Below are 21,445 nucleotides of genomic sequence, written 5' to 3'. Positions count from 1 at the left end.
AACCTCTGCAGTAATGCTGCAATCACCTAATTTTAAGCAATAGCATTCTCTTCCTTTGAAGTGCTGTAATTATTAATGACTTTGCTGCACTTTTACACATTGCAAACCCACGCGCTGGGTCCAATTGGATCCTTTGGCAGGCTGGCTCTGGCTCCATATGTTTGAGGCTCCTTCTCTAAGGAGTCACTACTTCTAGCCAAGAAAAAGCTTCAGCTTTATATTTAACAGACGTACATGGGAGTGGTAACTCTTAACATCTAGGCCTGTAACGTACAGTATCATGCCAAAAACATGCTAGTTGTAGGGCTGTGCGGTGTATGCAGTATGTGTCACGCCTTCCACTACACACTCATTGCATAATGGTAATTGTATCATTCAATTGAGAATACAAAGCTTAGTAAACAAATCCAATAGAGTGGGATATGCCACCGGAGTGTAAACATTAAATTGAATTAGCCCTGTGTCCTCCCTCACAATTGCAGTGCAGTGGGTTACAGTGACCATATGGGCTCCGTCAAGCATTACTGTCACCCCTCATTTAGAATAGTGAGGAGAGATGGCCCCGCTATGCCCCTCAAATCCTCTTAGCCAACATTTAGCTGATTGATTTTTTTCTCCCCCTCCTACCTCGATTTAGATCATCAATGCGATAAAAGCAGGAAGTTGTATATTATGAATTCCATTTCGTCTCATGTGGAGATGGATGGACGGGTAAAAGGAACATAAATGTTTCAGCAATCACTGCGTCCGGAAGAAAAATATCAAGGCAGCGTTATTAAATTTAAAGGTGGCGCAAACTCAGTAAAAGAAGCGAATGATCTGAGTGTGATTCAATCCTTTCGGCAAATAACCTGTGTCACATGGAGGAGGACTCGTCGCCTGTTGCGATTGCATATATATAAAAAGTTTGTCCGGTGACGTTTAAGAATAAATGTACTTCTTCAATTACATAAAAGTTTTGCTGCTGTGTTTTAGTGGGAGCTGGCAAAATCAAGTTTGAATCACATGCGCATTGTAATGATGTCTTTTTAAAAATTATTCACCCCCCTGTCTGTTTAATTCTTAGTGCCGGCCTCCATCACAAAGAACCATGGTAATAGTTTTGACTCAGCAGAATAGCATTAAGTTGGTTCCTCTTAAACAATGTATTCCCCTTCAGGCTATAGAAACCACTCTGTGCATTAAACAAACATCTCAGGCCTCTTGAACATGACGTTCAGCTCCATGTTGGCTGGGTTTGAGGATTCCAGCAGACCGAGTCCTATGTGTTCTCCAGATGGCACCACACACTGTCTCTCACAGATTGTATATACCCCCGAGATCCCTCATAAATTCAAATGATTGCCTCCTCCCCACCCCCATCCTCTCCTCTTGAACTATACTAAATGATGATCATGGAGATTATGTATTAGTAATTCCTGCCAGGTCTTTAAAAGAATGCCCATGCTGTGTGCTTAATACTCAAAGGAGGGATTATGCAGACCCCTACATGTGGTGTTGTGGCTGCATACCTCCAGTCAGACTAAACCCAATCTGTTACAGATTTGGACTAAAAGAAGAGAGGTGCAGCAAGCAAGCAGGGGGGTAGGTGGAAGGTTGCGCAGGCCATATTCATACTTTACAGTACATTCCACTTCTTCTATATCGTGGGGGATCAGAGCTAAATCTCCCTTTGGAGGTTGTGTTTTTATCTGTGTGTATAAGGACGTTAAAAAAAAAGAAAGAACCTTGGCTTGTGTCAAGGCTATACGCTTTATTATTTTTCTCTCAATCTCTCTTTTTCTCCTTCATTTTTTATTTTCCCTTTGTGGTCGAGGCAATCCCAAATCCCCATACAGCTTCCCCTTGAATGTGGGTCCAATTAAACACATATGTGGATTTTCATATTGAAGCTCATAAAAGGTAAACGGCAATGATTTACATTACATTTACATAAGGAATGCTAAGTGCCTGCACATGTGAGGTGTTAATACATCTATCAAAAGCAGATGGTCATCTCTATTCATTGCTCTCACCCCGATTGTTTCATTGACCAAAAGAATCTCATGATGTTATTTTCAAAACATGGAAAAAAAAAACATAAGCCTATTATTTGTTATGAGGAAAGAGCAAACATCTAAACATTTGGAAATATCTACCAAGTCACCAGTCTGTTTCAACCAACAGGTGACGTCTTTTTTTGCTTTATCAGAGTAAACTCCTGTCTTAGTCACTAAGTTAGCAGCAGCTTGGGTCTAAAGGGCACGTACAGAATGTCTGTTATAAGTTAACTTTTTATTGCATTTGTGTAAACAGTAAAGTTTGATTTACTGGTACATCCTACACATCCTTTACAGCACATAATTCCAAGAGATCGTTTGGCAGTGAATGCTTTTTCTGTGGAGTTCGGGAACTTGGCATGAGTGATCCGGTTAGACTTTATGAGTTAGATCAGCCAACGTGTAAAGGTTTGTGTGCTGTTAAGTGAATGATTTAATGCCACAGCTATCAGTGGCCAAAGTGTAGCAAATCATTAGAGGTGTAATGGTTTAAAGTCCAAAGGCTGCTCTCTGGTTGTGTCCTCCCATGTGCATTTGTTTTTCAAGATTTTCAGGCCACTTGTGTACATTAAATGTGAGTTGGCATCAATTTGGCCCCTTAACAAATAGATGAATAATTTGTATTATGCTAAACAACCACATGTAGATATATGCCACAAGTATGCTAATGTGGTAAGCTGCGAATTTTAAACATGTTCATTTTAAAATTCATATTTAAATCCTTGCCTTTACTAAAGTAGCTTCGCATGACTTACACTTCTAAACCGAGACTCGGTCTGAAGCAAACTGCTACTCTCCCTTTATGCCAACTTTCTTCTGATTGGCTGCCCCTCAAAAACAGAGAGCTTGAACACCATGTGGGTGGGGTGCTGTGTTCAGACAGAGAAATGCGTCCAAGATTACCATTTTAAAGAGATTATCCCCATTTTTTGACATCATACAGATCCATCCATCTTCTTTCACTTATTCAATTCAGGTTCGTGGGAGGCTGTTGCCTAGCTCAGGTGTAGTAGGGTGAGAGTGAGAGGTTGTACACCTTGGAGAAGTCGCCAGTTTGTTGCAGGGCAACTTGAGACAGACAACCTTCAAACTCACCATCACACAAGCGGTCATTTTAGAAACACTTCATGTAGATCCAAGAGTAGAACAAACTCTGAAAGAGTTCTGTGCCCCTCACCCCAACTGGTCATACAGATGGGCGTCCCTCCCAGAGCCTGGTTCTTCCCTAGGTTTCTTCCTGTTAAAAGCTGTCACCAAAGCGGTTGCTCATAGTGGGTCATATGATTGTTGGGGTTTTCTGTGTTTTTCTTGTATTATTGTAGGACCTTTACCTTACAATATAAAGCACCTTGAGGCAACTGTTGTTGTGATTTGGCGCTATATAAATAAAACTGCATTGAATTGCACTTGGTTGATAGTAATTACTTTTATACATAAGCTGGCCTCATAATTTGATTTGTTTAATAGAAGCATCCACAACTGTAACAGTACATGTATGACGGAAAAAAAGGAAGAGTATAATAGGTCAACTTTAAAGATCGCTCACAAAGAAAGCAGAGCAAACTTGGTTTGTTAATTTGTTATTTATTTAATTCAAGTGATCAAACCTGTGGCTCTCTATTTTTTTTAACTAAGTTTGACAATTCCTTAATTCTTCTTCATCACCTTCATCATCATAATATTTTCTTTATATGGCAAAAAAAGGAAAGACAAGGCAAATATTTATATTTGTATTTAAGAATAAGGTTAGCAGAACATTTCAGTTGTTTGTTTACCAGTATCACATACCAAATAATATATGGGGAACAGCCTCAGTGATTCTCCTTTCCAAATAAATGTATTCAGACCATTACAGTAACTGCATGTGTCTCTAGTGCTTTGCTCAGAGACGGAGTACTGCTGCCCCCTAGCGCTGAAACGGCGCTAACGTTTCACTGCCGGGGCACAGTAAAGAAGCCGATTAAGAACAGTCTGAAACGCTGATTGAATTCTAACAACCACAGCAACACAATGAAACAGAAGGTGAGTCTGTAATAATTTAAACAATCTGAATTTATTCAGTGTTTACTTTCTTAATCCGTTTTTCTTTTGCAAACATTCTGTCAGCAGACGAAGTTTACACGTTAATCTTCTGTTCTTTTCATGAGAAGCACTGCTCATTAACTTACAATCAAGCAAGGTTGGGGAAAAAAATCAAAAGTATTGTGTGCGAGAAAACAAGTTTTCACTATCTGCCAGTCGGTGCCGTTATCAGTCAAGCCACACGCCCCCGTGAAAACAGGGAATTAAACACCCAAATGCACACACGCACACACACAGACATCAGACTATTTGAAATCCAAAACAGCGATGCACAAACAGAAGTGTGGAAACTAGTGATTAGCTGTGCAGCAGAGGTATAATTGGAGCCTCTAATTACAGTATTGCCTCATTGTTCCTCTCTACCTCTAATTTACCACATTTACATCCCAGAAAAACAATCACTTTGGTTGGGATCATAATGGCTGAATGACTAGCATTAGCTGTGGTTAAACACAGATTTAGTTATAGATGCAATAAAAGCTCTTTTGTATTCACATAATGTTCATATCTCTGAAACAAAAGAGAAACATTAAGGACACGAAATGACAGAGTAAAAGCTTCTACATGAAAGACGACACTGTGTGAAGCTATGTATGCATTAGCTTTATAAATGTATGCAGTATAGCCTGGCTACAAATGCAAGCATCAAAGATATAATTACATATCAGGTGCTGGATAGTCCAGACACTACTTAAGCAGTAACTCTTGCAAAATTGCATGTAACAAAAATGTAAGAAACATAATTACATTGCATATTTGTTGCTATAGAAACATTTTATTGTAGAAGAAAATTAAATACAAACCAAAGTCGCTGAGATGTCTAACTTTTCGCTGTAGCTTTGTAAATACTTCACAAATTAACCAAATACATTCCAGATTAGCAACGTCAGATCAGCCATTATTTAAATTGGAAACTCGCGGCTGGATGGTCACCCGTCTGACCGGAGTCTGATCTGCGTTGCGATTGGCTACCAGCTCTTGAAGCTGTAGGGCCCCTCCACCAATGAAACAGAAAGCGGGGCACACGGGGCCGGTGCAATCCACGTGGCCTTCCCAAAGAGGCCGCAAGGAATGGGCATCGTAGAACGTGACGCGCCCTTTCTCAAAGTCAAGGCACACACCGAGCCGGGGCGGCAGCGGGTAAGTGAGGCCAGCGGGCGATGAATGGCCGTTGCTGTTGGTGATGGGGTCCCGCTGTTGATGGTGGTAGTTGTGCTGCGGCAGGTAGATTTTACCCATCCCCATAGTCAGAAAGCAGAAGGGCGGCGCAGAATCCAGGGCATCCTCTGCGCCGCTGTCATGGCCGCTGTCTGGGTCGTAGCTGCAGAGAGACAGAGCGAGCTCTTAAGTTCTTTTCTGACCACTGTCTTTCTTTCTTTAAACTAGTTTTTGTGGTGTCGCAGTCACAGCATGTGTGACAAATGTTTGCAGGCGGAGTCAAGTATTTAGACCCTCCTACTTTTTGCACACCTAAGATTTTGTTTATACTAAGTAGATGCAATTAAACCTAATCTGTAATCCTATTTGAAGAGTGGATCCTAAACACACATAAATAAGCATTAATATTGTAGTAAATCATTATTTGCATGATCATCACTGCTGGAGTTAAAATCTATTAGGCTGGATCTGGAGCTGTCATATTTTCTTTGCTCACCGGGGACTGGCCATGTCTTGTGGAAGGTGAAACCACTCCTGCAGTTTGGACTCCAGGCCCACTCCCACCTGTTCCAAAAAGAAAAGAGAAACAACTCATTTTTATAGCAAACCTCATTAACTTATCCAATTTTGTCCTTATTTTAATCAAGTGGATGCATTTTAAAGAATGGATTAGCCTTTTTCTTAAAACAATAGGAGTAACCATTGAAGCTCTTTTCTGAACTGAGCAGCTACCCTTGATAAAAACCTGGAAACTATTCTAATGCTCATCAGACAATATCTTTATTAATATATATGAGGTATCAAAACCCATCATTAAGAATACAGGGGAAGCTGTTGTATGTCACCCTTATTGGGGTAAATACTAAAGTTTTTGATATTGGCTGGGGCCTTTCTGGTACTCAGATGTCTTCCCAAGTAAGTTAAGTTAATTGGCAATTCTAATTTGTCTATAGGTGTGAATGGTTGTCTGCCTCTCAATCTATGGCAGCTGGAATCTGCATTAAGAAAATAAATGATGTAGTTAAAACTCTGGAGTTTATATTACCTTTAAATAGAGCCATGGAGGGAAAAGAGAATTACAGTTATTAGGTATATTAGTTTCAGTATATTAATTAAAATAGTTTGGGTTATTTCACAAGCTGGAACCATTTCCTCATTTAGATTCGACAGCATTTCTGGTAGATAACAGCAGATGGCGTAAGCATGAATTGAGGCTGCACTTTGGGGAAAGCCTCAGAGGGGATTGGCTGCGGCTCCTAGACAAGGCAGATCCCCATCTACTAATGAGAGGTAAATAAATTGGAAAGGGGAGCAAGGGTGAGGCACGAAAATGAGAACAAACTGCTTGTAGTCCACGTGGTAGGTTTATGTGTTCTCTGGGTTCCTGTCACTATTATAAGTGGATTAGGGCTCATTTGAAAAAGGAAGGCGGCAGACAGTGTGTTTAAATGCACACACATTTACACACACTTTGTCATTTCATTCAAACATTTCATTTTGGTTGAATGAAATGACAGAAGGCTGATCTTACATTGTAACAAATATGATGAAATCACACTTTAACTTCATTAACATATCATTCCCATTGAACCTTCCTCACACCAACTCTGAGGACATTTTAAATTTAGATTTTTTAATACCCTTAAAGCTATACATCTCGGGACCTCTCGGTATCATACAGGCCAGTTTGTACTTTGAGATTGTTTGGACAAAGAGGCCATTTGTCTGTTCTAGTGCTCTTCTTCAAACTAAAATAGAAACTGTTAAGAGGTAGTTTGTAGTCACGACACAAAAACATAAACATAAAAACACAAGAGTTTTATTTTCCTTGAGTTTCACAGACTACATTTGTTTTTATTAGTCTTTCTTAATCTGATGACCTGTGGCCTTAAGCAGTGCTCAAATTGGGTACTTTTTAAAAGAAGATTAAAGCATTTTTAATCTGGAATATTTAGGTTTTTTTGGAAAAAAAAAGTCTATACTATACTCTACACACAGCAATGGGAATATTGACCTGGCAGTACGTTTTCATGAATTGCTCAGTTCAATTCAGTTTTATTTAAATGGTGCCAAATTACAAGGCCTTAAGGCACTTTATATTATAAGTATAGATCCTGCAATAATATGGAGAAAACAGAAAACCCCAACAATCAGATTAAACCTTATGAGCAAGCACTTTGTCAACAGTAGGGAGGAAAAATATCCCTTTTAACAGGAAGAAATCTGGCAGAACCAGGCTCAGGGAGTGGGGGCGGTGGGGGGCTGGGGGGAGGAAGACGGGACAGAGACACGATGCGGAAAAAAGCCAAAGATTAATAATAACCAATGATTGTTGAAATGTGTGCACATGAATTCACTTGCCTTCACAAGGTAAGACCCAGGCTCCACTGAGCATGCCCAGTAGTGCCGTCCTTGTGTAATGGCTACATCCCCTACAAGTAGGTCAGAAGTCAGGTGACAGGAAGTTAGGGCGTGGTCGGCAGCCTGCAGCAGAGAGAGACCAGGAACGCTGCGGGCACAACGCTGCTCTTTGCTGACCACCAGGCGGTCGGCGTGGAGACCCCAGCGAGAGTCCAGGTAGAAGTTAAGCACTGAGAGGAGAGAGTGTGACAGAGGACACAGCAGAGGGAGGGGAGAGAAGAAGAGAATGGAGGCAAGAAAGAGGGAGAAATGAGAAAACAAAGGGACAGGTGCATACAGAGATGACACATGGGGTTTTTAAAAGTGACAGGAGGTGACAGACAGATTTACAATCAGAAAACGGCAAAGAGAAAAACAGTGAGGAGAATAAGAAGCAGCTGAGAGGAGAGCCTAGAGGGAGAGGACCACAGAGCAGGCATGCACCTCCTTCCACCAGCACTGGAAGAGAAAAGGACACTGGTCCACACAACGCACTGATGACTCAGGAAGTAAAACACAGAAGCTTTGGCAGCGTTAAGTGCAGTATTTCCACAGGAAGTACAGTGGGAAGATATGCAATAGCAGGAAGGAAACAACAGCCAACAAGGACACGAGGAATTCAGCAATCACTCAAATCGATGGTTAAAAAGCCCTAGATCTGAATCAGATCCATGTTGTTAAGCCTCAGGTCTTAACAAACCGCAAACCTCATCAGCACTCAGACAGATCTCGTTACAGGAGCTAAAGTGGGAGGCGGAGGGATGAGTGGGTGTCTAAGCAGGGGTGGAAGAACAGAGGATGTGTGGGATGACCGTAAAGAGAAACAGGGAAAAGACCAAATAATTTAGTGGTATGGGGTACAGCGATTTGGTGAGAGGATACGTATGAGTGCACTTCTTACGTTCTGTAGGAGGCACGTAGTTTGGCAGCGTGGAAGTAGCACAGTTGAGGATGACAAGTAGAAAGCTGTGAAATGGAAATAATACATGAGAGAAAGATGAGGAAATAAAGAGTAAGAAAGTGAAGATGGTTCAAAAGTGATGAGAGAGAGAGAAGTGGAAATAAGTGAGAAAGGAAAAATTGGAATGACAGAAAAGAAAAGAGAATGGATTTTTAAGCATTTCACCACAGTAAGCATTGCAATGCTTTCATTTTAAATGAAAAAACAAAAAATGGGTGCGATGTGGTGAACGCGTCAAGTGTGTATGATGCATTTTACACTCAACAGAGGGATAAACCATCCGAATTCATATCTCCTTTTCTGAGTAATTATAACATATTTGATACTGTCTAAAGACCTTGAGGTCTTTAGGTACAGCAGTCTTGAGGTACAGCAAACTTATTTGGAAGAGTAACAGATATGCCTGCTGTATTTAGCTACGCTAGTTTAAAAAAAAACAAACACCTTAGGCACAAAATGCCTGCAACAAAAGACGTTGTGAGCCAAGAACTGTTTACTGGGTGTTTACTCTGGGTATGTTTTCTTACAGTTTTACCTCCAGCATGCACAGTTACTGTGAGCTAAGTTAATGTTGGTGCCAGTTTCTGTGTTTCTGTTACAAGCAACGTGCCTGCATGGCGAGAGAAACAGACGAAATAAATCAGAAAATAAAGTCCAAGTAATAAAGCTTTCACCAAGGAAAGTGGGGTGCGTGTTTACACCGTTTTTCTTGTTTATTTATTTATTTTTTGCAGTTGCTTTTGTTTCAGGTTTTAATATTTTCATACTTTTGGGGATTATGGTTTGTACAGTGCACATTGTTAACCCTGCAAGATGTGAATGACACTAAAACACATGCAGTTCATTAAGGTGTGCTAAGAGTCTCCTGACGATTCTTCCATGTTGGGAGCTGGGACTAAAATCAGGTTGGACTGCTCCTTTAAACCAGCTCTGCATAAGAGTCTAACCTAAAGGTTTCAAGGGAGTCTGATCGCAGGTCAGGTAAATTAAACTACTCGTGGAATGTACATAACAAGCAAATTTTTATCACATTATGGATTTTCAAGTGACTTAAAATGTGACTCTTGTCTAACAAATTTACAGTTTACATACAGTGCTGTGATTGTACTGTTGAAGTATTTTCCACCTTCCTGATTTCTTAGTTTTATGCATATTTATCACACTTAAATGTTTCAGATCATCAATTGAATTCTAATATTAGAAAAGTATTGTTTTTAAATAGTGATTTCATTAATTAAAGTGGAAAAAGCTACCTGGACCTGTATGGAAAAAGTAATTATCTCCCTTGTTAAATCCTTAATTAACTGTGATTAACAACATTTTTTTGGACAGATGAATTTAATTTAACATGTCACACCCAGGCCCGACTACTGCTAGACCTGTTGAATCAAGAATCACTTAAAAAGAAGCTGTCTGATAGTGAAGTAAGCTAAAAGATCTGAAAAAGCAACACATTATGCCACAATCTAAAGAAAAAGATGAGAAACAAAATCAGTGACATCTCTCAGTCTTGAAAGGGTTACCAAGGCCATTTCTAAGACTTTGGGCCATCAACAAACCACAAAGTCCTCCTCCACTCTTTAACCAGGGGTGGCCAGCCAAAACAAAAAAATGCCAAAAAACATACTGATAATCCCAAAGACTTTTGAGAAAATATTCAGTGGACTGATGACTGAGATTAAAGTTGAACTTTTGGAAGGTTTTGAACGTTTGCTGCTTATAAAATCCAAGATAAAACTAACATAAAAGCACTCTGTGCAACAGTCAAAGATGGTTGTGGTAGTGTGACACGCAAAACCCTCCAGTTTGGCAGAATTAAAACAAAAGTCCTCCAGAGCCGGACTGACTGGGAGAATCACTCGCTGGCAGGTATTGCAAAAGCTGGATTGCAGTTCTTGCTGCCATCACAACCAATGACTAGGTTTAGGGGGCAATTATTTGTTCACACATGGCCGGGTAGGCTTGGATAGCTTTTTCTCCCCCTCGCTAATAATTGAAATCATCATTTAAGAACTTTAAATCATCATACAAAAACGTGCTTTTTGTATTTGCATTATCTTCGTCTAATACTAAAATTAGTTTGATGATCTCAAACATGTAAGTGTGACATATGAAGAAAACTAAGACAGATGGGGCGAATACTTTTACACAACAGTGGTTATACACAGCATGTTTATTATCAGTTAGCTTGGTGAAAGAGAGATACAATCATAAGGTGATAATTCTGACAAAGTCACAGTGCTTACAGAGGCCGCCTGTGCAGAAAATTCAAAAACCTTTAAGCAGGAAACCATCTGAACCTTTTTGAAGCAATGCCTGAAAGTCACTGCACTTTAAACTGGGATGCAATTGCTTGGTGTCATAGTCATGATTATTAATTGGGGTAAATGTTGAGTCGGCAGATAAGATGTTATAAATAAAACATTGACTCCCAAAAATATATATGGTATAAAACTGGTTGTAGTCCAGTTTCAAGGTGTGGTTGCTTTCCCACGACAATCTGTGACATGCATGTAAGCAACCTCATGTCAAACTAGTTTGACATGTTTCTGGTTTGTTTGTTTTTTCCTCAAACAGCCATGTTGTTTGGGTGTGTTTACACTGTTACAAAGTCTTCCTGTTCAGTTGTTAATAAGGACAACTAAGAAGCTCGGTGTGTACCCTCACCTGGTGCAGGCGGGGTGTGCAGGTACACCTCCTCACTGTACTCTCCGTAGCCCGCCTTGTTGCAGCCTCTCACCCGCAGCACGTACACGCTGTCCATTTCCAACCTGTCAATCACAGCGCTGCTTCCACTCACTTCGTCCAATCGCTGCCAGCCCCAGCGTGCAGCAGCCAGTCCTCCTCTGATCCCACCTCTGGATGCTCCTCCTGGTACTACACCACGACGGCGATACTCTACAGAAAAGTGCCAGGATGGTGCAGACTCTGGGGGCAGTCGCCAGCACAAGAACAGCTGGTCGTAGGCCAGACTACGCTGGGTATCGATCACTGGAGCCAAGGGCACTATGGCAATAACATAATGATTAGATCAAATTTTTAAGTTATGTTATATATGTAATAATAATAATTCTATAACCTGCTCACATGTAGTTGGTATGAAATTATTTAGACAGTGAATGTTTAATTACAAAGTCAATAGAAAACTTGCTCTTACGCTATTTCATTCGTATCTTTTTTTTAACCTTCAACTAGAACCCTCCTCACCCTGGATGAAGTTCAACTCTGTCAGGAGTTTAAGTTCTTTGGAGACGTCCAGCTGGAAGTGTCTGAATGATGGATCGGCCGCTAGTGTGAAATGTTGCAGATTCTCAATTCCTTTACTCAGCCTAGTGCAGTGAAAACAGAGAGAGCGGCGTCAGAGGAATCAAAGGCTTTCAGGAGGGACAGTAAGGAAGACTCACAGTTTTAAAGGACGTATGAAAAAGAAAATACATTAATAAATAAAAGATAAGACTGCTTTTAATCTATATTTCTATTAGAATGAAAAAACATAAACAGCACATTAGTGACATCCCTTCAGTTTTTGTTTCCTAAAACAGCTTGTTACAGAAAAAAAATAACAAAGGGGCTTAGTATTATATAAATAAGACTCATGCAAAGCAACTCCAAGAATAAAAATATGGTACTGGAAATGTTGACAATACACACATTTTGTGCTATTCTTTGGATTTACTGACGACACTGTTTATGCTGTTTCTTTATTTGGCAAGATGATCAGCTGAAAACCAAGTCAGTTATAAAACATGAATCCTATATTGGAACCAATGAAGTTATGATTCCTATACATTCTAAGCCTGCTTCCTCTACCCTGAAGCCAAACAACACAGAGAAGAATGCACGAAGAGAAGTCTCTGAAGATTTCCCCTCAAAAAAAAAAAAGAAAGAAAGAGCTAATCTAAGATCTATCAAATCAGAGAGTGATTACTTAACGTAAACAAAAGGGAAACCTGTTATGAGTCTGGCGAGAAGCCTGCACAAAACAGGGCTGATCTGTTTCTTTCAGCAGTTCCGACGTGAACGCCATGAGCCCAGCGTGCTCCAACAAGCCACGTCTCTCCGCCACTTGGGCAGCCAGTGCCTCGCCTCGTTTCTGCCGTGCCCCCTCCAGAGCCTGGGTGAGCGAAGCATGACGCTCGGCGAGAGCGGCCGTCAAATCCCTGATGCTCTGAGCCAGCTGCTCTCTGGCCGACACGCTGTTTACCTGGTGAGGAAAAAGCACAAAGACAAGTTTGGAGAACTAACACCAGGCTTCTGCTGGTACATTCTTAAAACGGTCCAAATAACATTATAAAACACTTTGAGAAAAGACACATTTTTGGAGTTATATAGGTTTGTAATGATATGATTAGGGATGCCAGCTATAGTAGGTAACAGGTTTACTGTAAAAGAGTCAAACAGGTTGGATTATGCGTGAAACATGCAGCAGTTGTACATAGTATCCAATCCTAAACAGACAAGCTGAACAAATACTTGCAGTAGCTGCTGACTGATTTTAATCCCATGTTCAGGGAGATTTTGTGGGCCAGAAGTATTAATCACCTCAGTCTGTGTGATGGAACTCTCCAGCTGGGTAATCTGAGCCAAAACTGTGTCCTGGTTGGACAGAATGTAGTTCATCTCCTTTGTAATCTTCTCCTGTCAAATTAACACCAAATATGCGACACAGAAACAACAAATGCACACGGATTATCAGTTTCACACAGCCACACATCTGCATTATCTTGCACACTATGCTTGCCTAACAGTTAAAGCTGCATTACTGTAGCTTTTTAAACAGCACTGCATCATTTTTATCTGTACCTTCATTGCATTTGGTGGTTGCATTTCAAATGTTAGAGAAGTGTAAAACTATTTTAGAGATCTGGACTAAGTCTAAGTGGCTCAACAATTCGTCCTTGATAGCTCAGAATCTTATCTCTGCCGTCTTGCGTGAAAGACTTGGAGCAGAGTCGCTAGTCCTCCAAATCAAAAGGAGCTAGTTGAGGTTGTTTATCTGACCTTGTCAGATGGCACCTGGGTGAGGTGTTCCAGACAAGTGAAAGAAGATGGAAGGATAGATAGGGACGGGAATCAAGAACCAGTTCTCTAGTCCAATTCCTTGGAATTGTTAGTTTGCCTGCCGATCGATCCTGTTTATCGGTTGCATTTGCACTTGTGCTACAATCAGCTGATTTCAGTTTGTTTGTCAGAGGAAGCAGTGAAGCAGTCATTGACTACTATAATATATTATTTTAAACTGTGAAATGTGTGAAATGGAGGGTTTCACAGTATTCACATATACGCTGGCTTCACTACTACATGTTTGCTTTGTGTGTATTCCTGCCTCTAGTAAACCTTTCACTGTGCGGGACAGAGATCGATGTCAGATTGTGAGACAAACCTTAAGCGCTTGGTACGCCTGGGCCACTGGGAGGATTTTATGTCCGGTGTGAATGCGGCGCAGTTTGCAGAGGGGGCAGAGCAGCCGCTGACATGACCGACAATAGAACTGCAGCTTCTCCTGGTCGTGTTCTGGACAAGTCAGCACCTGAGCGAGACAGGCAAAACAGATGAGAACAGTTTAATCTGAGGCACATTTTACTGAGTGGAAAAAAACAGGAATGTAGCACACAAGTGTGAGGATGCCTGGGTAATTTATTGCTTTGCATTTTGCTGAGCAGCCAAGAGCCACTGGAGGGCTCTGAAAAACAAAAGTAAAGTAAATGTAAAGGGGTCTTTGTATTTTCTTCTTTGTTTGTGGGTCAGAAATCCATATTTTGCACATGGAAAGAAACCATAACTGTTCCATCCATGCAGTCTTACAGTAATGTGCAATTACTGTCCTTTATGCAACTTTAACTGTGCCTCGCATGGCAATCACACTTTCTATATAATGCAGTGCAATATAACTACACTCAGTTTACCACTTATTTAACAACATATACAATTAATACTTATAAACCCTCAGCAAACCATGTCAAGTTGAAAAGTGTAACAAAAGACTTCATGTCTGCTGTCACTTATGCTTTATTTTAGCACAAGCAGATGTGGATGAACAGTATGCGTGTGTCAGTGTTTCAGTACCTTTGGTCTGAAGTTGAGTGTAGGCTGGATGTGCTCATGCTGCGCCCGTGGCGTTCCCCATGGGTGATAGAGTTTGAAACACTCGTTGCAGAAATTAGACCTGCAGTCAGCACAGCCCTTGGTGGCTTCCAGAGTTTGAGGCGGCTTACAGAATTGGCACATCACAGCCACACTGCCCAGACTCACCGTGTGTCTGTACCTGAGAAAGGTAAGCGAGAAAGAGAAGACAGACTGATTTAGCCTCACGTTATTGAGCTTGTTCCACCTTTTTTTTTTTTTTCTTTTAATGAAGTGGGACCTGGCAACCAAGCAAATAAAGGATTAATGAGTTGAATATTTGGACATGAAATAAATTCTCATTAAAGGAACACAAATGTTTATAACAAAGAGTGATTCGAGCCCATGGGTGTGCTTGAGACAAATGGTAATTAGCAGGTGATGAATGGAAAGCTGTGGAAACATGCAGTCAGCCAGGGTAGCTACAGCATGTTGCAGTGCACGCTCAGTGCTGGTTCAGCTGCTGAATACCGACAATACGTTTTGGACCTGTTCCCATACCTTCTTCTTTTCAGGTCTAAGTCCTCTCCTTATTTACATTTGTCCATAAACATCATGAGCACTGAAGGACATCATCAATCTGTAGGGTTATCTAACTGTTTTTGTCATGAATCTGTACTCAAATAGCATCTTTCTGCTCAAGTTAAACACGGAAAGCACTTTTTACTACAAGTCTCATTCGCCCAGTCACATACACGGTCATTTTTCTAATATTCATTCATCTAAAGGAGCTGGGGATCGATCCATTGACCTTGAGATGGCCTGCTCGACCACCTGAGCCACAGCTCCCAATCTTCTGTTTGCAGATTGAGTCTATACTTACCTCTCCACTATACGCTCCAAGGTGAGGTTGCGCAGACAGTCAGTAAGGCCTTTCTCTCCCAGCTCAACATCTCTGCCGCAGGGGATACAGGGGAACATCATCACCAAGGGTGGACCTTCCTTACGGCGTCTACCTGGGTACGTCCCATAACCGGGAGACCGTGGCATGGATGGTGAAGGGGGGTGTGGACCTTAAACAAAAAAGTAAAACCAGTTATAAACAAAGAAAAACGTAAAAAATTAAGGAAAATCATAGTTGCCACTTCTTTTTAATGGCATGAAAATGCAATCCCATTACACCAAAAAACCTCAGGTTATTTTTAAGAAAGAATGCCTTGTTGACAAAAACAAAAACACCCTCCCTCTCCTCTTTGTGAGATGTAGCTTAGGCTATAAATGGAGAGAGGTACTACAAACCTGAACGCAGCACGCGGTCGATGGGCCGTTGTTCATTTTTAGGTGTGGGCCTGCGTGCCTGACGAGGTGAACGGGTGTTGGGTGTGGAGGCTGGTGAGTTGGGTTCTGGTGGAAGCTCTGGAGGCGGGTATCCATTTGCTACCAAGACCTCGGAGGCACACAAGAGACAGACGCTGTGCAGGCACGGCAGGACCACAGGCTGTTTGACTATTTCCTTACACACGGGACAATGCAACTCATGCTCCAGGCTCTTCATGTTAGACTGTTGGAAGCAAACAAGCAAAGGATGACTATCTGCACATGGTGCTGTAGAGAAAAACAGGCTGAGTATCCAGACATCCCGAAGATGATTGTGTTTAGGAATGCAGCACGCAGACGCCTGACTGTGCACAAAAAAAACTTTAACTTGAATAATTGGAACTAAAATTTGCAGGCAGCATAAAAAGCTCTCAAACATGAATGCCAATGGAATTGATTAAAATCTAAAACTAACCAATTATAGCATAAAGATGCGAAATTAAGACTATGACTCAGCCAAATGTCGTTTTATACTTAAGAGTTTTGATTCTTACTTCTATAGATACATTTTTACTCAGTACCAGAACAGCATTCACGTTTTAGACCAGTCTGACTTGCAGATGTATAACTGAGGGGAAACAGCTTCACAGCCGATACCCTGAGAAATACTTGGCAATGTGAAAAAGATGTGCCACACAGGCGACACAGGGTGCCAATCTTGTTAAATATTAAAAATGAGGCATTAATTATTCAACCACCCATCTCTTAAATCACAGCCATGCATGTGACCATGAGCCAGTAGCCACATTTCTTTATGACTCAGAAATTCTATAACACACTTGTTTCTAAGAAATGTCATAAAAATGTGTAGTAATGTGTAATATATTAGCACGCAAAATCAGGTTTGATAATGCATTTGTCTTTTTCTATACATTACTGCCAATGCAGCACCTTCGCTTTGTGAAACTACAGCAAACAGACCTGGATGGCGAATCAAAACTCGCACCTCTGGAGCACTTAACGCGTGCTCTGCTCAAGGACATTGATCTGACAGAAAAGGACACTGACTATTGCATAAACCTGTGACTTTACCACTGCAGTCACTCTGATCTGATAAAAGATTAATTCCACTCTCATTACATTCTGGTCTGTGTGAAAAATACACAGATTTTATGTCCAGTGATGTTAAGAATAATAATATATTTTATTTGTTGTCCTATTCCCAGTCATGAGGATCTCCTTTTCCCCCTCCTTTGCTTTGTGGATGCCCTTGACACAGAACCTACTATCAAACTGGTTGCAGGGCATCACAGACATTATGAGTTAACTTCAAAACCAGGACAAGGCAAACAGACTGACAGTGCTGCATAGGGGATTTGGGGATTGTGTCACTGTGATGTGATATGATGCCACCATCAGGGCTACTTAAAACACAAAGATCATGCATGGGGATGCAGAACAATTGGAATATTATGAAGGGAATATAAAAAGGAAAGGTCTACATTCATACAATAAAGCCGGATGAGAAAATCTGTGCAGATACTGGCTGATAGCGCACCATCTACCCAATTTGCAGATAGCACCACCTTAGTCAAATTAGAATTACACGGAGAGAACTGGCGGATAGCGACGACCTGCACTGAAGTATGAAACTGGATTAATGCTAATAACCTCCTTCCTCCCTCAGTCCACCTCAGTCATTTTCTCCAATGTCAACTCTGGCCTGTCTTTTTCTCATCCTCTAGCAGCTTAGCCTATCGCATTTTCAAGCACCTCCGATTCCTGCAGGCTGAGCGCACAGCTACAAACTGTGGCTCTCTACCTCCATCTCACATGCACAGTCCGCACTGCTGCTGCTGCTGCTGCTGCTGAGGCCGGCGGGGAAAAACAAGCGGCGCATCCTTACCTTCACCTGGAATCTAGGCGCCATGACAGCATTTCCAGGATCAGAGCGGTGTCTGTGTAGTGCAAAGAGGGGAGGGGTTTGAGCGATTACAACGACCTCCTAGCGCAGGTACGATGGGCTCTGGAGGAAACGGGCTATGGCGACGGGAAAGATAACGCACGTGACTGCCTTTGACTGCTGAACGTGCTCTGTGTGCACCTCTAAGACCAGTCCACCACGCTCTGTTGGAGCCGTGTCTAAAAATTACCTCTAGGTTTTAACCCTGCAATGCTTGATGCTCCCAGATGCATCGATACACGTTTTTTTTTATTTGTCTCAGCAGCAGCCCCGAGTCCTGCATCTCGTCTCCATGGAAACGAGCATCCGGAGTGCCGAAAAAAGAAAGGTGTCATTTGGGTCTGCACCCATGCTATTATTTTTTTAATGACATTATAATTGCCACATTTGCTCAAGTCTGATATGTAGGCTACCGACTATAGCTCATGAATGTCGGTAAAGCAAAAATCGAAGAAGATCAATATTTCATTGGCTAAAGATGATAAGAAAAATATGTTTTAGTTTTATTTTATTTCAGTGGACTTTAATTGAGGTTCAGAAACAGATAGCACACGGATTGGGCCCATGTGATAGAGACACTCCGGCAGGTGCCATCCACGCCAATAATTCGCTTTTTCCCTTTAAAACATGATAAAACATGATAGCTACTCTTTATTTAAAATAAATAAATAAATACAAATTCATACTCCACGTTATATTCAGCGTATATCAACTAACAGCACAATGTCACAGATATACACTTACGGTGGCGCGAACCAAGGCTTCCATCGCTGATGTGGCTGTTTTTAAATCCATCTCTGCCATTTTAAGAGCATAGCTTCCCCCTGTTTTCATCATCTGGAAATAGATTGTGGTGTGTCCAGGCCGATGGCCATGTAACACACATTAAGAACGCGAAATATGCCGAAAATATGTCTCCAATATAGAAGCGTTTTGGATATTAATATAATTTTTTTCTATTAGATGTTTAATTTGGACATTTTTACGCGTGTTAATTACCGACTGATAAGAAGCACCGCGTGCTGCTTTTAGGCATAAAAACAAAACGCTTTCTGGAAAAAAAAATCTGAATTTGTTCTTAATTTACGAGTACATCCACGCCGAATAGCTACTACTAAAAGATGCCTGTGGCTTTATTCCTCACGCAGGCGTCCCTCCCCCTACGTTTCCCATCCTGCACCGGATGCCCTCAGCTGATGCGGAACACAGGGAAAATCGCTGTAAATCCAGGAACCCATTCCTTAATAACTCAAGAACGTAGTGGGGAAAAAACAGTATTTGTCGGTTTAAAACTGATTTCCGGGATTTAAAATGTTGTAAAGGAGTCGTTGGCCTAGACTCTGTCGAACACTCGACACATCTCTCGTGGATGTCAGTTTGAGCCAGAAAAAAAACAATCATGTCATAAGATAGAAGCTGCAACCAGCTTTTGGCAAAGGGAGTTTTATATAACTTTTATTGATCAGGGCAAAAACTCTCACTGACTTATAAAAATGTATTTTTCAGGAGCGATCAGGCCAAGAGGATAGCAGAAATTGCAACAAATTTAACAGTTCTACAATGATAATATAAATAAAGATATATGATGACGGCAATGCAGACATAGAGTAGGTAAAACAACACAAAGTCATAAATATACTTGGGAAAGCAGCTACTTTTTGTGTTTTATATACAAACTCTTTCATAACTCTTGTTGACCAGAGGCTATTTACTAACGTAAGCAAATATATAGTACATAAAAATAAATTTAAAAAGACAAACATCAGAAATCACTTTTTTTTCAAGTTTTAGGATCCTCAGATCAAGTTTAGTTGTTGAATTTTCTGAGGATACATAAATTTTTTTTTTATGTACTATATCTTTGCTTACGTTAGTAAATAGCCTTAATTATTCCATCCATAACAGAACAACCAGTCAAGAGTTTGGGGAAACTCTTCGACTCCAGCCTGAAAGACTCTAATGCCATTCAGAAGGCAAATGAGGAGCTGGGAGCGTGGCTCATTAAGGTGGATAAGTCCGGCCTGCCTGGAAGATTTAAAGCCTGGATCTACCAGCATTCCATCCTGCCCCGAATCCTGTGGCCCCTGTTTGTCTATACAGTTCCAATAACTACTGTGGAATCCCTTGAAAGGAAGATCAGTGGCTTTCTTCGTTAGTGGCTGGGACTTCCCTGCAGTCTCACCAGCGCTGCCTTGTATGGGGCAAGCAACAGCTTGCAGTTACCCTTCAGTGGTCTCACAGAAGAGTTCAAGGTGGCTCGCAAACGAGAAGCCCTACAGTACAGAGATTCTAAAGACTGCAAGGTGGCATCAGCAGGTATTGAGGTAAGGACAGGAAAAAAATGGAAGGCTGAGAAGGCAGTTGAGGTGGCAGAGTCACGCCTAAGGCAGAAAACACTGGTGGGGGTCTTAGCAACAGGGGGAGCAGGCTTGGGGTACTTCCCAAAGGCCCATGTCAGCAGGGCACAGGGAAAGAAGAGACACCAGCTACTCCAGGAAGAGGTCCGAGCAGGTGTGGAGGAGAAGCGAGTAAGTAGAGCTGTAGGCCTTAAGCGGAAGGGAGCATGGACAAGGTGGGAGAGCACCTTGCAGCGCAAGGTCACCTGGGCAAACATCATGCAGGCAGACTTCCACTGGATCCGATTCCTAGTGCAGGCAGTATACGACACTCTGCCAAGCTCAGCAAACCTCCATCTGTGGTGGAAGAGCGCGACACCTGTCTGTCCCCTGTGCTCTTGAAGAGGGACCCTAGAACACCTCCTTAGCAGCTGCCCAAGGGCCCTGGCCGATGGTCGGTATCGTTGGTGGCACGACCAGGTGCTCAGAGTAGTTGCTGAAAAGATTGCCTCAGCAATCAGCACCAGCAAGCACCGTCATGCTCCGAGGAAGGCAATCTCTTTCATTAAGGCTGAAGAGAAACCCCAGGTGCGCCCACATTTAACAACCGGCCGCCTCAACACAGCCTCTGATTGGCAGCTACAGGCTGACCTGGTTAAACAACTAAAGTTCCCTCAGAAAATTGCAAAAACATCCCTCCGGCCAGACATGATTATTATTTCTGAGGCCTCAAAACAGCTGATCATGCTGGAACTCACAGTGCCCTGGGAAGAGCGGATTGAGGAAGCCAATGAAAGGAAACGAGGAAAGTACCAGGAACTAGTGCAGGAGTGCAGGGGAAGGGGCTGAAAGACTTTCTATGAGCCCATAGAAGTGGGTTGTAGGGGCTTTGCAGGACGATCACTCTGCAAAGTCCTAGGCCGGCTGCGCATGGCTGGGGCAGCCAAGAAGAGGGCCATCCAGGCTATGAGTGAAGCGGCAGAGAAAGCCACAAGGTGGCTGTGGATCAAGAGGGCTGATCCGTGGGTAGCTACTGGTACGCAAGTCGGGGCCTGATCACCCTGGGCCAGTATGATGTTGTGAGACCCAAAATACCTGATGACCCCTGGATACATCACTGAAGATG

General features: G+C 41.9%; 1 protein-coding gene and 1 pseudogene across 2 annotated transcripts; one reads left to right on the top strand and one right to left on the bottom strand.

The window, feature by feature from the left end:
• Nucleotides 1-4,073: 4,073 nt before the first annotated feature.
• On the bottom strand, nucleotides 4,074-19,155 carry trim46b (tripartite motif containing 46b). Of its 2 annotated transcripts, none has more exons than XM_087835508.1 (12): nucleotides 18,728-19,155; nucleotides 16,003-16,264; nucleotides 15,587-15,776; nucleotides 14,707-14,905; nucleotides 14,024-14,170; nucleotides 13,183-13,278; nucleotides 12,591-12,844; nucleotides 11,848-11,969; nucleotides 11,308-11,646; nucleotides 7,641-7,870; nucleotides 5,776-5,843; nucleotides 4,074-5,442 (listed from the first exon to the last, which is right to left on the bottom strand). In XM_087835508.1, exons 1-12 carry the CDS (start codon nucleotides 18,818-18,820, stop codon nucleotides 5,013-5,015), a joined length of 2,430 nt encoding a protein of 809 aa, XP_087691634.1. In that variant the 5' UTR covers nucleotides 18,821-19,155; the 3' UTR covers nucleotides 4,074-5,012. The 2 variants fall into 2 exon arrangements, with proteins under 2 accessions (XP_087691634.1, XP_087691635.1); XM_087835509.1 differs by lacking the exon at nucleotides 18,728-19,155 and adding an exon at nucleotides 17,927-18,080.
• On the top strand, nucleotides 19,105-21,375 carry LOC118453998 (uncharacterized; annotated as a pseudogene).
• The last annotated feature ends 70 nt before the right edge of the window (nucleotides 21,376-21,445 follow it).

This window comes from Neolamprologus brichardi, chromosome 22 (assembly GCF_056152115.1).
Source record: "Neolamprologus brichardi isolate AB-2024 chromosome 22, ASM5615211v1, whole genome shotgun sequence".
Lineage (NCBI taxonomy): Eukaryota > Metazoa > Chordata > Actinopteri > Cichliformes > Cichlidae > Neolamprologus > Neolamprologus brichardi.
This window is presented reverse-complemented; position numbering and strand designations above follow the sequence as displayed.